The sequence below is a fragment of the Ramularia collo-cygni genome, assembly GCF_900074925.1.
Source record: "Ramularia collo-cygni strain URUG2 genome assembly, contig: RCC_scaffold07, whole genome shotgun sequence".
NCBI classification, from domain to species: domain Eukaryota; kingdom Fungi; phylum Ascomycota; class Dothideomycetes; order Mycosphaerellales; family Mycosphaerellaceae; genus Ramularia; species Ramularia collo-cygni.
In genome coordinates this window covers 910,975-928,677 of record NW_019716261.1, presented here as the reverse complement: position 1 = coordinate 928,677, position 17,703 = coordinate 910,975, and the positions used below count along the sequence as shown (strand labels likewise).

The 17,703-nt window shown below is 42.8% G+C and overlaps 4 protein-coding genes; all 4 read right to left on the bottom strand.

Moving 5' to 3' along the window:
- Positions 1-404: 404 nt before the first annotated feature.
- On the bottom strand, positions 405-836 carry RCC_05313 (uncharacterized protein; the record flags this gene model as incomplete). The annotated part of the gene is made up of 1 exon (XM_023770584.1): positions 405-836. One exon carries the CDS (start codon positions 834-836, stop codon positions 405-407), a length of 432 nt encoding a protein of 143 aa, XP_023626352.1.
- Positions 837-1,798: 962 nt separating this feature from the next.
- RCC_05312 (uncharacterized protein) lies at positions 1,799-2,617 on the bottom strand (the record flags this gene model as incomplete). XM_023770583.1 has 3 exons in its annotated part: positions 1,799-1,927; positions 1,985-2,110; positions 2,612-2,617. 3 exons carry the CDS (start codon positions 2,615-2,617, stop codon positions 1,799-1,801), a joined length of 261 nt encoding a protein of 86 aa, XP_023626351.1.
- Positions 2,618-4,712: 2,095 nt separating this feature from the next.
- On the bottom strand, positions 4,713-5,280 carry RCC_05311 (uncharacterized protein; the record flags this gene model as incomplete). XM_023770582.1 has 2 exons in its annotated part: positions 4,713-5,120; positions 5,176-5,280. 2 exons carry the CDS (start codon positions 5,278-5,280, stop codon positions 4,713-4,715), a joined length of 513 nt encoding a protein of 170 aa, XP_023626350.1.
- An 83-nt stretch (positions 5,281-5,363) lies between these two features.
- RCC_05310 (uncharacterized protein) lies at positions 5,364-6,061 on the bottom strand (the record flags this gene model as incomplete). XM_023770581.1 has 2 exons in its annotated part: positions 5,364-5,622; positions 5,679-6,061. The coding sequence occupies 2 exons, from the start codon at positions 6,059-6,061 to the stop codon at positions 5,364-5,366; spliced, it is 642 nt and encodes a 213-aa protein (XP_023626349.1).
- Between the last annotated feature and the right edge of the window lie 11,642 nt (positions 6,062-17,703).

Genomic DNA, 17,703 nt, shown 5'->3' with positions numbered 1-17,703 from the left:
CCATACAGAACGATAAGACGGGCTCGGGCTCGCAAAAAGCTGACTTTGCTATTCATTACCTTTGTCCTTTACACGCCTCGATCGGTAGTGGCCACCTTGTGTCTCATCGCGGCTTCGGAACACTTTTACACTCTACCCCTAGTAGCCGCCATGCTATTATTCACCACCAGCCGTGAGAGTATTGAAAACTAAGTTGGAGGGTGAGCACGGCCAAAAAGCTCGGTCTTCAGCTTTTAGCATCTGGGCGCATGTGCGCATGCCAGATTCTCTACGCGAACTTCCACGTTCTTCACTCGTGCTATGAGCACTTCCCGGAGCAAATCTTCCCAAKTACGTCGACTGCTTTGTAGCTTGAACTACAGAGCTACCAACTAGTCAATCTGCGCCAATCTCTCATATCTGCTTCAGCTATCCTTGGCGTAGATCTCGCGAATGCGCAAAACAACACCATCGTGTCCCTCTTTACGAAGTGGCTCGAAATGGTCATCACCAGCCACGCCCGTCGCCTTGGCCATGATAGTGACAATGGAGGACTCAAAGTCTGAGCGTATCATAATCCAGGCATCTGGTGCTTCCTTCAGTCCAGGGATCGGTTCGCGACAGCACTCCTTTGCCGATACAAGGAGACAAGTCCTATCTCGTGCGGTGCGATCGTCGAGTATAATAGCCTGGTCGTTGATGAGAAGACTACGCTCGGGATGCAGGTGGGTTTGAGCCCAATCGATGACTTGTGCAACTGTCTTATTGAGGAACGGGTTGTCYTTTAACGCTTGCTCGTCGATTGGACATGTCGTCGCGCTCTCCCCGGGAACTTTGGGTAAACCGTTGGAAGTCATCCATCAGATGTCCTACTGGTTCCTCGTAGCAATGGTCTTCGGCTGCTTGATTGGCTTCTTTGAAGAATTCGTTGATAAGCTGTGAATTCGTCAGACGTGTATGCTAGTCCTACATCATTGATACTACTACATACCTCAATTGGTAGCTTTGCGATGCAAAATACTGGGCATAGCGTGTCTGACATTGTTCTGAACGCGGCAGTCCGTACTGTGATGACTCGGCCACCACCGCTTCTAGAACCTTTCTGTGGCGGATCCAAGTTCGTTGGCGTCCACTTCAACAAGGAAGGGCAGTAATCAATACTGTCAATGAAGGGGCTGTCTCGACAGCAAACTCCGAGTGTTACGACGGTAAGACTGGAAACGAGGTTGCAGCAGCTGCCACCTCAAGCTTCGACGTCGCGACCCTGAAGTCAATGACATGTCCAGGGTCCCGTTGACTTACCAAGGTATATTACGGCATGCTGAGGTACATGTCAGGTAAAGTATCCCGACATGGCGGCTGCTAGACTATGTGGAACGAAGACATTCATGGGCCGATGCCGGACGACTACAAACCCATTACTTCCATCGAGCAATGGCTTGCGATGATGAATCGAACTGGTGTTGTCATGCCGCCGGCGGTGCTCCCTGGAAATCAGACCGAGTTTCTGGGAAGACCATTCAGTGCTCGAGTGATAGCTGCAAGCGCCAGAAAAGGACGAATCTTTTCAGCCGCCTTGCACGGACACGGTCAAGCAACATGGAAAGACAGACCACATCAAGTACTTATATACATCCTTCGCAGTCCAGAGCAGTCCTTGGATCTCTCTCCCAAAACGGCAACTGTTCTCCACAGYTGAGAGGAGAGTCGGCTCGATCGGCCAGCTCCTGGAGCAACAAGAAGCAGACCTTTGCTATATACCGCTTCGACATACAATAGTTGGGATTTCTTTTACGACGCAGACCCTACGTCTTTAGCATCACCGCTGCCAGGTAAAAAAGTCCCAGATTATGTCCACGCGCTCTTCGAAGTAGCGAAATCTCTCCTCTTCTGTTTTTAAAGCGAAGAATGTCGCCCGGTCGAAGTCGGACGTCTTAACAAGGTACGTCTGCATCTAGAGTCAGCCTTCTAGTATTCCGCTATTTGTGTTTTCATAGACACTTACCTTGCCATTGAAATAGCCATTAACGTGTGATGGACGCGACCGGGCGATGCACCTTATTGCTTCGTTGTTCGTATCCGGGCGGCACTCTTTGGCCGTGTCCATCTTCTCGGTCGTGTTACTCATGTCCTAGAAGAGCTCGTCCTTAGCGTGATCCATGTGGCCGACTGATTTGGCTTTGTTTGGAGTGGCAATACAGCTGCGGCTCCAGTTTGCGTCCGCCATATAGCACCTGATATAATCTGTTCGTCGTAATTATAGCATGTTGTACTTGAGCCAAGCGCGGCACCGCAAAGGTCAGGAGGTTCTCCCCGACTGGAAAAGGCAGCTACGATATCGCGTGTGCCTTTGTTGGTAATCCCGGCGGAGTAGAAGTACTCGAGATTGGAAAGGTCATACGGGCCTGCAGCATCTATGTATTGGCTTTGTCGCCTACCTAGGCAGGAAACGTCGTCTCCGGCAGTTCTGGCATAGCGTCGAGCCTTGTGCACTGTGATATCCGTGGCGATGACGGCCGACACCAGCACGGTGTAGCACAGAATGGAGAATGTACGTATGTTGATGGTTGGAGGCGGACAAGTGAAGGCGAAAGATCAAAGGTGAGGAAGGTACTGATGCGTGGGTACTTACCGGCATGAGCGACTGTATTATATGCAATCGAAAATGGTAATCTCCTCGGAGGAGTGAGTTCTCTCAGTCGGACAATATGATGTGATAAGAAGCTGAAGGAGGCGCGGATGCAGGCCATGCGGTCTCGAGAGCGGAGGCGGATCAGGACTTGTAGCAGTACTACAATAGTCCAGCACCTGACCATGCCCTAAGTTAATGCCCCCAGCGGCGAATCGGCGCTATGGTTCGTGCAAGATTCTAGCTATGTATTGCTGCTGCCTCCTATTGGATAAAAGCGTTGTTGGGCCACATGACGGGCAGAATCCTGCAACTTGTGTCATGACTCGCGTGCCCGCGGGCAATGGTCTCCGTTTGCCCAAGGACTTACCGGCGAACTCCTACTAGGTGCGTTCCACGACGCACCYGAAGCTGACAGGGCAATCACGGAGATTCGGGCATCGCTTTGGTTCGTGGGTGCTGCGATTAGCTTCGCTGCCATGTGTACTTAGTAAAAGATTCGGACATGCAGACGTGCGGAGCATTGTGTCCCAAGTATTGCGAGCTTCGAACACATCATCCGGTCGTGGATGGTCATAGATATCAGACTTGAGCCCCTGAATTCTCCTTTTCCGACGGTGCTTCTCAATAATAATGCTCTACGCCTAGATCCTTCTTCAAAACGCGGACCAGGTTTATGGAAGCATGATTCGCTGCGACTCGCACGAGACATTTCAACATGAGCCGCTGCAAGACTTTGCGGCGTTGTGCGACTTCTGCACTGATGCCTATCACATGCACGCCAAGCCCGATGTTGCCGAGAGTGCTAGGTGCTTCACTCACCTTATACGCCACTAATGCATAACGGGTCATAGTTGGCGAAGCTTCTTGCCGCCGCATCACAATTGACGAAGCTTCTTGCAGCTGCATCACAATGACAACTGTACACTGGTTACACTGGGTGGTCTGGTACAGCGTCCTCATGCATGCCATTCCTTTGGAGTCCCAGCCGCAAAGTGTCTCCTATGCTACATTGAATCTGTCTTGACATACTAAGGCTTGTCGAAGAGCTGTCGCTTTGGCTACAATCACAAGTGTCTGCTTTGAACTTCTCGCAGCGCACCTCGGGTTCGCGGTTAGTCGATGGATGGTAAGTTGACGGTTGGCTTCCGCATCCTTCGCAGCATACTAATCAATGGAACGTCACGGATGCAACGGACGGAAGGGACACTAGCCATCGCAGACGCGTAAACGCTGTACTCGGGCAAGGCTATACACGCACAGTTCCCACACAAATCGCATAAGGTTTGCTACCGTCCGGCAAGGCTAAAGTACTTGAATTGTCGTACACCGCAAGAGGCGGAGCCGAGAACATTACTGCATCTTGGATGGGGTACGTCTTTCAAGACAATGATGTTGTTGGCGGCGAGACTGCCATGTACTGATATATCTTTGGTGGTTGGTGCATGTTCGCCCTCGAGAGATCCAATGCTGCGGGTATGGCTAAGGCAAGGACACGAACAAAGCGTTGATTTTGTAGCCGGCTCCTGTTCACTGCCTTAATAGAGGTACATTGTTGCCTGTTGTATATTGGAGATTGACGTGTAATCTCCAAAGCTGTCGATATGAGGACATATCGGATCACGGAAGCCTGCGAAAGTGTAGAGATAATGTGCTAGCCATACCATTTGTTTTGATCCGGAGACTGATCACCTTCTGCTGGATCTCAAATAACACAGCGGAGACTGAATGGGGTGAGGGAGTCATTTCTTACTCTGAGATGGGGATCCTTTTGCATCGCCGCTACGAGGGTGTCCGCTCCAGCAAACTATTTCTGCGATCACTGCATAAAAATACGGGTACTGAATATAGTGTGGACTCAGCATTTCTCTAGCAAGTTGAATACCAATCGACTGTCCACGCCACAGAGTGTTAAATCCGTCAATCTGATATGAGCAAGCTATCTATGAGAAAGCTCGGTTCAAAGCAAAAGCCAAAGCGGATTTCATCCTCATACCACACCCTGACACATGTGTCCTCGCATAAGCCCCACTGCAACCTGAATATGCGCAATGGCAAAAGCGATTGTGCACATTTGACACTCCAAGCTTGTCGCTCGAGAACATCAATTTTTCAATCCATAGTAATACCTCGTCCAACCGGACCRTGCTCCATTCTGGTAGGTCTTTGTGTAAAGACCACCGTCCATGCCAGGTGCCCAGATCTGGATAAGCTTCTTACCATTAAGATTCCAGGCGTTGCTAGCCGGAGTTGCAATGACTGCACCGTCGAGTCTGCCGTGGTGCGTGACCTTTTCGCCATTACGGACCTGAACTTCTGGGCTGGACCTTGTATTGTAGTAAAACGAGGTGTGCTGATCGCCAATGTCCCAGTAGCTGATACTTCCCGTCCCTGTAGCGCCGACCTTATTGCCGACGATCCAAGGGACTAGGTCGCCAGTTGAGTTATAGTACCTTGAGTAGAGAGCTCCGTCTTTCCCGATAACGAGTATATCGGCTCGAGGCCCGACCCACTACAATCGTTTGATTAGCAAGATTCATCAGCGGACAAACGATCGAGGTGCCTACATTGGTAGATGGACTTCCCGTGAAGTTCWCTCCCAGACTGTTCCACTCAGACCACGAGCCCCCTTCTTTCCAGCTCGATGTAAAAAAGAGTGCCGTTTGCGTCATTCGCAAATGCGACAATGACACCGTTCGGGCGAACAATCAGTGCTGGGTTGGCATCAAAAGTCTTGGATTTAAACGGAGCCCCGTCAGATTGCAAGTCGGTGTTGATGCCGTACAACTTGTGAATGAGCCCCCCCAGATTGAGTCCTTGCAACAATGCTCAAGGTCTTGTTGTCGTGACTGGCTAGGGCGGGCGTTCCAACGCATTGTACTTCGTCGAGCAGAATCCAGCTGATCTGCTTTGGGTAGAAGACTTTGTCTCGGAAGGTTTTGAGTACCAAATTTCCGCTCATAGTAACGCCGGTGATGTACACGGTCTCGTTGATCGCGTACATACTCAGAGATCTAATAGCTTCCCATCAGTTATTGTGAACGCGGTATCGTATGGTAGCAGAACCCACCTGTTGAAATTGCCGCCCGCATTGTAAGGTTTGTAAGGTTGGTAAAATTCAGGCCACCAGGTACCATTCCAGTAACTGATCAAGGCATTGCCATTGTTTGCCACGCCCGCAATGACTTCAGTATTGCCGTTCGGTGTAACAAACTCAACAAGACCTCGATCATACTGGCCACTAACCGCATACTCGCTTGGTCCCTCAAATGTAGACATGTCGGAAGGCATGTCTGAGGAAATGCCTTCTGACATTCCACCCAACAATCCACCCGGCCCATGGTCATTGTGAATGTGGATTTCAAGGTCGATGATCGGAGTCTGCGCGCCTGGTAGGGTCACGGCGAAGCCTTGCACTGCTGCTACGCTTGCTGCCAGTGGAAGAAAACGCATGTTCACCATGGTCGGATGAGGATATGATCGAATGAGAGGGAGGAAACGATGTGATGATCCGCTTCCGATTCAGCGAGAAGGAAGCTCATATATATATACCTCGTGAACAAGCACACGTGATTGCTCTCGCTGTGAGGGATTTTGGTTCCTTCTCACTCGTACATTTCACTGTACCTCCTCCGATATCAGAAAGTGTCGGGATAATCCGATCAATCGGTGGAAGTCGGCGTCGTCGTCGTCAGTGTGCAGTAACCCATTACTCGCACGCGCAAGGCGGACCGGACTCTGCAGAGCAAGATAGCTGCATATGCAGCTGTGCAGTCCTTTCTAGGAAGATGCTGCTGGTCTAGATCGAGCAAGGCCGGAGGGAAGTGAGGATTGCCGACCCCCTGAGTACCAGATTTACCAACGACTGTTTGATACCTTCCTGCAACAAGGATTACAGAACGGTAGAAAGCGGGCAGGATTGTTCGACGATAACTTCGACTCTCCGTGACTTCGCCCTATTTTCATGCCTGCCTAGGGTAAGCCGTCTATGGGCATAGCTGTTAATTCACTGCGTGGAATTCATCAACCCTTAGGGGAAAAGGCCGCCTCGGTTTTGCGTCGCGAGGCGGGGCGGGCTATCGAGCCGCTGCTATTTCTTTTCCTGTGGCTTTTGCGGCTTCTTACATATTTGTAGCTTTTGCCACGTAGGTTTGAGCACGTAGGTTTGAGCACGTAGGTTTGAGCACGTAGGTTCCCTCTTTATCAAGTCAGTTGTAACATGTAGGGTCGCTAGGGCTTTATCATTCGCTGGACATTGCTACTTACTAAACTTTGGCCTACAGCCTATGTTCTACCTATAACATTACCTAACATACGTGTTTTTCCCCGTAGTAATTACAAAGGACGATATTATCGAAATAGCCGAAAATTAAGTGTCTAGTACGCCGCCGAAGCGTATATAACAATAATCCTAATAACCCTAATAGACCTAGCCCTTTTTTAGGGTTAAGGTTATCTTAATATCCCTATTATTTATACCCTCTAGGCCTTCCTTAAGATAAGAGACGGTAGACTACTAGGTATTATAGTAATTTTAAGCTATTTAGAGCGGGATTTAAGTCCGTAGTAGTAGTATTCTAAATTAATTATCGTCGTAGTTAATCGAGACGAAAATGTGGAGGTCCGCGGAGGTATTATAACCTACTTAATAAAACTATCCGGGGCTTTAATAGTCTTACTAGCCCCTCGTATCCTCGGGGTTTTCGACTAAACGCTAAGGTCTAAATTTTAGTAAGCTATACGCTAAAACCTCGACTCTATAGTTCTTATATATACCTTCGTCTTATTATTAACACTATTTCGTTAAAAACGTGTTTTTTCGTAGAGGTATAATAGGTAGGCCGAAGGCTATATAGCTAACTAAAAAGTAGCGTAATAAATGCGTAATTTTACGCCTTATCTACGCGTACGATAAGCAGTAGAACGTAGAGGGCCCTACCGTCTTAATTACGATAGTTTTAAAGATACTTAATAGCTGTTAATAGCTATTAATAGCTATTAATAGATAAAGGATCCGGTTACTAATAAATAAAGTAGTTAGAAGTAATACCGAAGCGCCTTTACGACCGCTATTACCGTCGCCTTACTAGCCGTCTACCCCTCTTAGAAAGAGAACCTACGAATTTAAAGCTAGATAAGGCAATAGAAGTAGCGCTAGCGGAGTATTATAGAGAGCGTAACCGGCTTAATATATTCCTACTAGTAGAGCTAGTAATATAGGTAGTAATATCTATACTTTAGAGGACGTTACTAAAGGGCTCTACGGTAGAGCCGTTCGGTAAAGGATAGTTAGAAAGGTTTCTAAAGCGCTACTACCTATCTAAGGTTAAAAGTAAGCCGCTTAAGAAGTAGCGAAAGGAGGCTTACTAGCCGGACGTAATACGGTCGTAGTTTCGGAGGTTTAAAGCTATATTATTAAGGCTCGGAGTAAGGCTATAGAACCTCTAGAACTTTAATAAAACTAGCTTCTATATTAGTATTAGAGGATGTAAGTAGGTAGTAATAATAGATAGAAAGAGAAGGGCCTAGTTAGCGAGTAAGCTTAATCGCTCTTATATTACTATTATTAAGACAATTAATCCGTACGGTATAGCTATCTAGCCTTAGTTTATTATAAAGGCTAAAACGATATAGGCTAAATAGATACCGGATAGCTTAATAGCGGTCTCTAACTTCCTAATATTAAGAAGCGATACTAGCTATATAATAGATAAGACAGCTATAGAGTATATTATTTATTTTAAGGAGTAGATAAGGCTAGAGGACCTAGAGTAATAGAGGGTTTTACTATATAATAACTACGGCTCTTATACCTTTAAGTAGTTTATTAACTTTATAACTATATACTAAATTAAGGTATAGGGGCTCTAGCCTTATACTAGCTATTTTATGTAGCCTCTAGACGTTATATTATTCTAGTAATATAAGTACTATTATCGGAAGGCGGTTATAAACTATATATACTACGGGGTTAGTAAGTTTAGTATTACTAAGTTTATAGCTAGCCTATATTCGATTCGAACGAAGGCCTTTAGTATTTCGAACGTTCGTTAAGGCTTTAAAAAGAGCGGAATTTAGCTAGTTAATATAGCCGTTCCTATTACCTTTATTCGAGCTAACTACGGCCTTATATAGTCTTAATAATAGCGGAGGCTTAAAGAAGAGCGTAATATTAATATAGATATAGAGCTTACCGAGTTATAGATATTTAATTCGCTATATAGTAGCTAACCGTTAGCTACTATATATTCGATAGATACGGCTAATTATTCTTAGAGCCCTCGTTCTTAGAGCTCTTTCGAGCGATAGCTAAACGGTACGCTAATACCGATACCTCCGCTACTAGTTTATTACGAAGCGGTTACCCTTAGTCTACGGATATTATAATAGTAATTTAGCTTAGTAAAAGAGCGTAAAGAGTAGCGCTAATAGTATCTAAAGATACTAATTCTAAGCGACGGCGACGGCTCTAGCTTTAATCCGTTCTTATCTTTACTAACGAAATAAGCTAAGGCTATCGCTACGTAGTCTACTATAGCTTAGGTATACCTTAGTTAAGAGTATAAGCGTAAATTTAAGAGTATAGATATTATATAATAGGCTTAGAAGCGTATAAAAGCGAACGCTAGCACTATTACCGTAGCTAGCTCGATAAAGGCTAGCTAGCTCCGTAAGATAGTTACGAATATAGATAAGGATAAGGCTAAGAAGCTCCGCCGTAAGAACCTACGGTAAGCGGAGTAGCGTATCCTTAAATAGCGGAGGTATTTATCCGATTATCGAAACGCTCTAAAGGTTATATTCGGTAGACGAGGCTATACGAAGCCTCCGTAGCTTATTAACCGGTTTCGTAATAATTTAGTTYGAGCTAATATATTACTACTAGTAACCGTGTGTTAAGATGTAAATATCTCGATAATCTTACTAAGCTAAGCTAGACGGCTAAGCTAGGCGGGATCGGGTTAGAGCTTATAGGAAGTCTATAAAGTAAAGTAAAGTAGGATATTCTATTCTAATAAGTAAGATAAAATAGTAAGTTGTACGCGATATGCTCTATAGGGGATTATATCGCTTCTATATATACTAACTATAAAGGTAAGCTATTTAAGCAATCCGAGCGCGAGCGCTCTAAGCGCTTAGATAGGGCGTCTAGTTAGTCTAAGTAGTACTAGGAGGAGCGCTCGGCTTAGCACCTAGATTATCTAACCTAGTTACGCTCTTAGCGATCCTATCCTGCCCGCTCTATCCTAACGTCGCGTGTCTATATAAGATTACTAGTTCTACGGCCTTCCCTATCTTATTTATCCCTAGCGGCCTTTCCTATACGGGATTATCGCTACGGGGAGTCCCTACGGGATTATTCCGTAATACTATCTCCCTTCTAGCCTAGCTCCGTCCTAGAGCTTACTTAACTATAATAACCTTCCTTCTCGTAAATTCGTAAATATGTCCTCTTCCTCCTATAAACGTCGGACTCGTCTTACCGAAGAAACCGAAGCTTCTAGATTCGAAATAGCGCCCTATTTAAACTATCGTAATACTAAGAAATCGCTCGTAGGTCTAAGGAAGAAGTATATCGTAGGCCCTAGGTCTAGGAAGTATTCCGAGTATATTCGGAAAGGTTATAAGGACTACGACGTAAAGGTGTCGCGTCCTAAATAGGAAAAACTACGCGATATACGCGACTAGCTCCGTATCGATATCGAGCGTATTAAGGAGGAGGAAATAAAGTTAAAGATACGTAAGGTGCGTCTTCGAAAGCAGTTACGGTTAGTAGAGCGTCGTACCGACGATGCTATCGTAGAGGAGTTAGATAAGTTAGAGGAGGCTAAGGCTATTAAGGCTCGTTTCCTCTCCTCCGAGATCGAGTCGGGTATAGAAGTTTCGGAGAATCCCTTTACCTTCTCCGACGTTTTTAAGTTAACTCCTAAGGATTAGGCGGTTATTAGAGGTATTTCGGATCCTTTCTAAGAGGCTTCTAGCTTATCTAGTAGAACTGTTTAAGAAGCTAGTAGTAGCTCTTAAGGTCTTTCTTATAATACTAGGTATTTTCCGATTCGTCGAATCCTTTCTATTTAACTAAATATTCCTAACCTTATTATTCTAGGATCTTCTCGACTTCCTAGGTGTCTTATTCTTCCGGCTAGAAGTAAAACGTAGTTTAGTACGGAGTATCGGCGTCTACGGGTTCTAATAATAAGATATAAAACGTCGGGTAGATCTTTACGTTAAGCGGTAGTTTAAGGCGGTAGTTAACTAGTCCTCGTAGTTCGTTAATTAAAAATAGCCCGACCTTAACTTAATCTAATTTCTTAGTCTTCCTTCTTATCTTTAGGTTTTTTATAAGGAGGTAGACCTTATCCCCCTTCTTTAGCTAAGGTGYTATTTTTCGTTTAGCGTTTCGCGGCGTAGCTATAGTCTTTTACGAATCTAGGATCCTGTTTTCTAGTTCCGTATAGAGATTCTTAAGGTCCTTAGATGTAATTATAGCCCGTTCGGCCTACGGGTATAACGAAGGTTCTCCGAAAAGGTTCGGATTTCGACTATAGTTTAAAAAGAATAGCGTAGTTTTCGTCGTATCCGATTGCTAGTTGTTAAGCGCGAGTTATGCTATTAGCAGTAGTGCGGTCTAGTTGTCTTATGCGTAATTAATATAATGCTAGAGGTATTATTCTAGTATCTAATTTATTCGCTCTATTTGTCTATCCGTCTCGGGGTAGTATACTATCGATAGCTTATATTTAATTCCGAGGGTTCCGATAAGTGTCTTCTAGTAGTTAGAGGTAAAGAGCTTATCTCTATCGGTAATAAAGACCTTAGGGAATCCGTAGTATCGAATAAGTCTGTCTATAATAAGGTGTCCGAGCTACTCTACGGTAAAAGTTTTACTAGTAGGAATAAAATGTGTATATTTAGTAAGTCGATTAACTATAACGAGTATTATATCGTAGTTAACCTTAGTAGCTCGATCTTCTAAGATCGGTAGTTTAGTTATAAAGTCTATCGTAACTTCGTTCTAGGGTTGCTTTAGTAGTATCCTAAACTAAATGTGCCTATACTTAGCGTGTCGTTTAGCTTTATTTCGTTAGCAATATTCGTAGCGTTTAATGTATTTAAGAACGCGCTAGCGCATTTGCGGAAAGCTAAAACTTCTCTAAATAAGTTCTACCGTCTTAGTCGTTCCTAGGTGTCCGTATTACGGATAGTTATAATATTGTCGGATATACTCTTCTTCTCGGTTCTTCGGGACCTAGTATTTGCCTTAGCTAATAGGGAACTGTTCTTCGGTATCCTATAGCATTTATATAATATAGTTAAATTCCTTTAAGTCTAAACTAAGGCTCCCGTTAGGATTCGCCTTTAGTACTCGTTATCGTACGGGTTCCTTCCCGTCTATATAGTTACTTCGTCGGCTTAGTACGTCGGCTCGACTATTATCCTTTCCTAGAGTATACCGGATTTCGAACTTATACTAACTAAGTAGCTCCGACTAGCGGGCCTGCCTTCGGGTTAGTAACTTCGTTATAGTAAAGTAAGTTAGATTCTTATAATTAGAAAGAATCGTAAGCTTAGGTGCTCCTTCCGTATAAACTCTCTAGTATAGTAGTACTACGACAATCGTAAGAAGTTCCTTATTATATATATCGTAATTCTCTTCTACGGATATTATCTTTCTAGAATAGTAGGCTACTAGGTGCCTACTTCTATCGTGTTCTTATATAAGGTACGCTCCTATTACTATATCGGAAGTATTAGTCTCGATAATTACCTCCTTCGTAATATCGAAGAGCTAAAGTGTCGGTATAGATATATATAGGTCCTTTAGTGTCTAGAAAGCCGTCTAATATTAGGTTGTTTAGGTCTATTTATTATCTTTCTTCGTAAGCTCTATAAGTAGTTTCGCGATCTTAGAGTAGTCCTTAATAAATTTCCGGTTATAGTTAGCTAGTCTAAGGAACGATTATATATCCTTAACGTTCTTAAGTAGTAGCTAGCTATAGATTAACTCCGTCTTTTTAAGGTCGATGCGGATTCCTTTTATACTAATAATAAATTTAAGGAATTTAACCTCCTTTTTATAGAACTCGCATTTCTTAGATGCTATTTTAAATCTAACGTCTATAAGTCGCTAGAAGACGTCTTAGACTTATTTAATATAGTTACCGAGTTCTCCTTTAGTATAGACGAGAATATCTTCTATATAGGTAATAATATATACGTCGAGTAAGTCTCGGAGGGTCTCGTTAACGAGATCCTAGTAGGACGCCGGCGCATTTATTAATCCTATTAGCATAACGAGGAACTCGTATAGTCCGTAGCGCGTCCTAAATATAGTCTTATATTCCTCGCCTTTCGCTATACGAATAGTATAGAAGGCGTCTTATAGATCGATCTTAGTAAACTAGTCCGCTCCTATAAGTCTGTCTTAACTCTCTTCGATATTAGGTAATAGATATCTATTCTTAATAGTAACCTCGTTAAGACGTTTATAGTCTATAACGAGTTGTAGTTTCCCGTTTAGTTTAGGAATAAAGAGGATAGGAGATCCTACTAACGAAGTAGACTTATAGATCTATCCTTTTGCTAACTTCTCCTTTAGCTATTCGTCTAGAGCTTATAGCTCCTTAGTAGATAGCGAATATATAGGTCCCTATAGGGCTTCTTTACCGGGCTAAATATTAATTTAGTAGTCCTAGGGTTAGTATTTAAGTAGGGCGTCTAGTCCTTCCTCTTTCTAAAAGAGTCGCTTCTATTTCTAATACTCTTTAGGAATGTTAGATAGTGCGTAACTTCTATTACTACTCGTAATCTAGTAACTTCCCTAACCCTTAGGAATGTCTATCCGAGCTAGATCCGGCTTTCCGGTCCTATCCGACTAGAGCTATATATAGTTTAGCTATCTCCTAGTCTTATCTACTACCGTACGCTACCGGTGCGTAGGTAGAATATCGACTACGTAGTCGTATTACTCGAATATAAGTACTCCTCTTCTCTAGTCGATAACTAGGTTGTGCTTTCTTAACTAAGGTATGCCTAGAACGATATTATAACTAGCTATGTTAGTAACATCTAAGACAATTTTCTTATAGTGCCGTTAGATAGTAAGTAGTAGCGGTATCGTCTCTCGCTCTACGCTAGGTAAGGATAATCCGTCGACCGCGATTAATTTATACCCTATCTTCTTGCGCTAGGTAGCGATCCTATATCGTATAACAAATAATTCGGAGGTAAAGTTCCCGCTCGCTCCGGAATCTATTATAGCTTATAGCCGATACCTATTAACGATAATCTATGTTCGGAAGACTATTATTAATACTTAAGCTTTTTCGGTGTTATAGTACTCTCTAGGGACGCTTATTCCCTAAGAGCCGATCCTTTTCCTAACTAGGTTTTGCTAGCTTCTTTAGCTAGCTACGCGTAGATCTTTCGTTCCGTATCTTTTACTATTATAGCGAGTTGTTATTCTCTCGCTATATCGTTATAGGCAAATTCTAACTAATATCGCTATACTAAGCGATATCTTTCTCCGAGGTTGCGAACGGCCTATCTTATCTCCTTACTAACTACTTAGTCGTTAGGGGTAATATACCTATATAGTAAGATAATACTCCTAATTAGAATCATTTTTATAACTAACGTGCTAAAGTCGTAGTTAACTTTAATACGTCGATATGTCTAGAATATAGCGCGAATGCTAATAAACATAGCGTCTAACTTAATAGGGTTAAGGTAGCGTCTTCCCTTAACGAGCGGGAAGATATTCTCGAAGTTCGTCGCTATATATTTAACTATCTTTATTATTAGTAAGGGTGCGTCTACGGTAAAGTAAAGCACTTCTAGATCGGATTCCTCGTCGGTATCGAAGGTGTCGTTATTTCCGTTATATTTAGAGGAGGTTTCTTCTAATTCGGAACGTTCTACTAACTCGTCTAATTCGTCCTCGTCGCTAAGTACGGGAGGATAGTTTTCCTTATTCTCGGAATAGGGTTCGTCTCTTTCTTTATCGAGCTAGGTTATCTTATTATTATCCTTAGGGCGCGGGTATACCGATCCGCGTAGCGCGGACGGCTAAAACCCTACGTCCCTTTTAGAGGGCATATAAGTGTTATAGGTGTCGTCGTAATAGAATCGCTAGTAAAGGCTTCCGTATCCGTTACGCTACTCCTTCCCGATATTATATAGAACTCGTCTAGCTATTATTCCGATAAGCCTAGTTTCCTTTCTTTCTCGTAGCTTCTATCGTAGTTCCTAATAGATGTTCTCGAGGTTCTTCCCTTACTCGCTAAGCTAGATAGCGTATTAGCCGAGAGTATTATATTATCTAAGACTCTCGATATTTCCGGTAGTAAGGTAGTCGTCGCGGAGGCCTCGTTACGTATCGAGGACCTCTTAGAGTTGGTTTTCTAGACTATCCCGCTCGTCGAGGAGTCTCCGGATACGCTAAAGTATTAAAGGTCGTTCCTAAGACGGACGTAGTTCGTCTTCTATCTTTAGAAGGGATTCCTATTCGGGTAATCCTTTATCGTTAGGGGGTGTAATTAGTTTATTACTCGTCGAGGGTCCTTTCTTAGTTCCTCGATCTACGTCGTCTTTTCGTTATATTATATTAAACTGTGCGCGATATACCTACTTCTTATCGCGGTAGTTTCTTATAATATAGCCTTCCTTGCTATATATATAATAAGTTATGCTTCCTAAATTCTTAGGCTTTCCTTTGCCCTTTCCTATAAATCGACGACCTTACTAGGTTACGTCGAGCTCTATTAGTTATAGACTATAGTCGTCCTTTAGCTAGCGGTTCCTATATAAGACGAAGTTATTCCCCTTCGGTCTATTATCTTTATAGGGAAGATAGCCTACTTTTCCGGCGGGTTTAGAGTCGTATCGCTTTTCTAGGGCTCTCTCGTAGAGCTTATCGTCGATATCGATCGAGACCTTAACTAATCCTTCTATATCGTTAATAGCTCGTCTATTACGCATAAGTTCGTCTTTAATAGAGTCCTTTAGTCCTCGTCGGTATATAACCTAAAGGGCCTCGTCGTCCTAATCCGTAAGTTAGGTATATTCCTAGAACTTAGCGGCGTATTCGGTAGTAGAGGTCTTCTAAGTTAAGTGTTAGATAATCTAAACGGTAGTAGATATCTCGTTAGAGATTCTAAACACGCTCTTTATCTTAGCCTTAAGACTCTTATAGCTAGCGAACACTCCTTTACTATCGTCTTATCCGTTGCTATCTAGATAGGTTCGAAGGAATAGTTTAACCTAGTATTAGGCACGTCCTCTTAAGAAGGTTATTATAAAGATAGGTTTTAAGTTATCCGTTATAGGGTTAAATATAAAGTACATATCTAACTAGACGACCTAAAGATCGAACTTATCGCGTTCCCTATAATAGAACTTAGGTTTCCTAACCTTAAGGGAGTCGTTGCTAATCTAATTAGCTAACGTATTAATAGTGCCGTTACTAGCTCGCTAGGTTCGGTCGGACCGGGTAGTTCCTACTTCGCTAGGGGCGGGTATTCCCCGAACGCTTCGTTAGTTAGACATCCTTAAGGGCGTATAAAGCTATTAAAATGTAAATATCTCGATAATCTTACTAAGCTAAGCTAGACGGCTAAGCTAGGCGGGATCGGGTTAGAGCTTGTAGGAAGTCTATAAAGTAAAGTAAAGTAGGATGTTCTATTCTAATAAGTAAGATAAAATAGTAAGTTGTACGCGATGTGCTCTATAGGGGATTATATCGCTTCTATATATACTAACTATAAAGGTAAGCTATCTAAGCAATCCGAGCGTAAGCGCTCTAAGCGCTTAGGTAGGGCGTCTAGTTAGTCTAAGTAGTACTAGGAGGAGCGCTCGGCTTAGTACCTAGATTATCTAACCTAGTTACGCTCTTAGCGATCCTATCCTGCCCGCTCTATCCTAACGTCGCGTGTCTATATAAGATTACTAGTCCTACGGCCTTCCCTATCTTATTTATCCCTAGCGGCCTTTCCTATACGGGATTATCGCTACGGGGAGTCCCTACGGGATTATTCCGTAATACCGTGTTCCCCTTAAGGCACCTTACTCTCGTCGATAGCATTAAGAATATAGGAGATCCGTATTCGGAGGCTAATCCTTATCTTCGTATTAGCTACGGCTACTATATAACAGTTATTAGGCTTATATTACTATAGTAAATAGAATAGCTAGAGGATTACGCACTTAATAGGCGGTATTACTACTAGCGTAGCGAAAAGCGAGAGGATATATTACTCCGTAGAACGGCTATAGATTACCTCTTAATTAACGGACCTTTATAATATGTTGCTCTTTAATAGTAACGGCTAGTTAGCCTCTTAAGTTAAGAGCCGGACGAGCGTAGTTACTAGCTTAAAAGAGACTAATTTAAGCCGTCTAAACCGCTACTTTTAGAAGCGCTCTACGTAGAGCTCTAGCCTTATTTATAATACTAGCGATAGCGTAATAACTTTATTAATATTATAGCTATTAAACTAAAGAAGTAGTAATAGCGTACTTAATAATAGCTCCTGWTAAATATTAGTCGGAGGTTCGCGGAATTTTAGAGGTGGAGTACAAGAGTAACTTAATCTTTAACTAGCTTACTGTCTCTAACAGGTAGTACTTAAAAGTAGGAACTAATGTGTTAATTGAGTTTATTATCTAGAGATGTGTCTCTATCTCCTAAGAAGAGATTTTACCCTATATAGAGTTATGTGACCTTATAGCTACTTAGCTCTCTATTATGTTAGATGTATAGCTATTCTATAACTGCACTTTCTAACACTCCTACTTAGGAYAGAATAGACTATATACATTTCCCTAGATCTTTTAAGATTCTATTAAGTGTAGAAAGGTAGTTCTATAGCCTAGTAGTATAATTCTATCTTAGCTACTATCTTAGTGCAATTCCTTAACTTAGTATTATATAATCGAATATGTCCGTTCGGACATCTTTAATTATATGCTTTTGCTAAATTTTGGAATGCTTATTATATACTAAGATAATTTATATATATCTAGAAGTTTGGACTAGTAAGAGGTTTAGTTAGGCTATCTGCAACTATTTCTTTTATTAGAAGGTATTCTATATA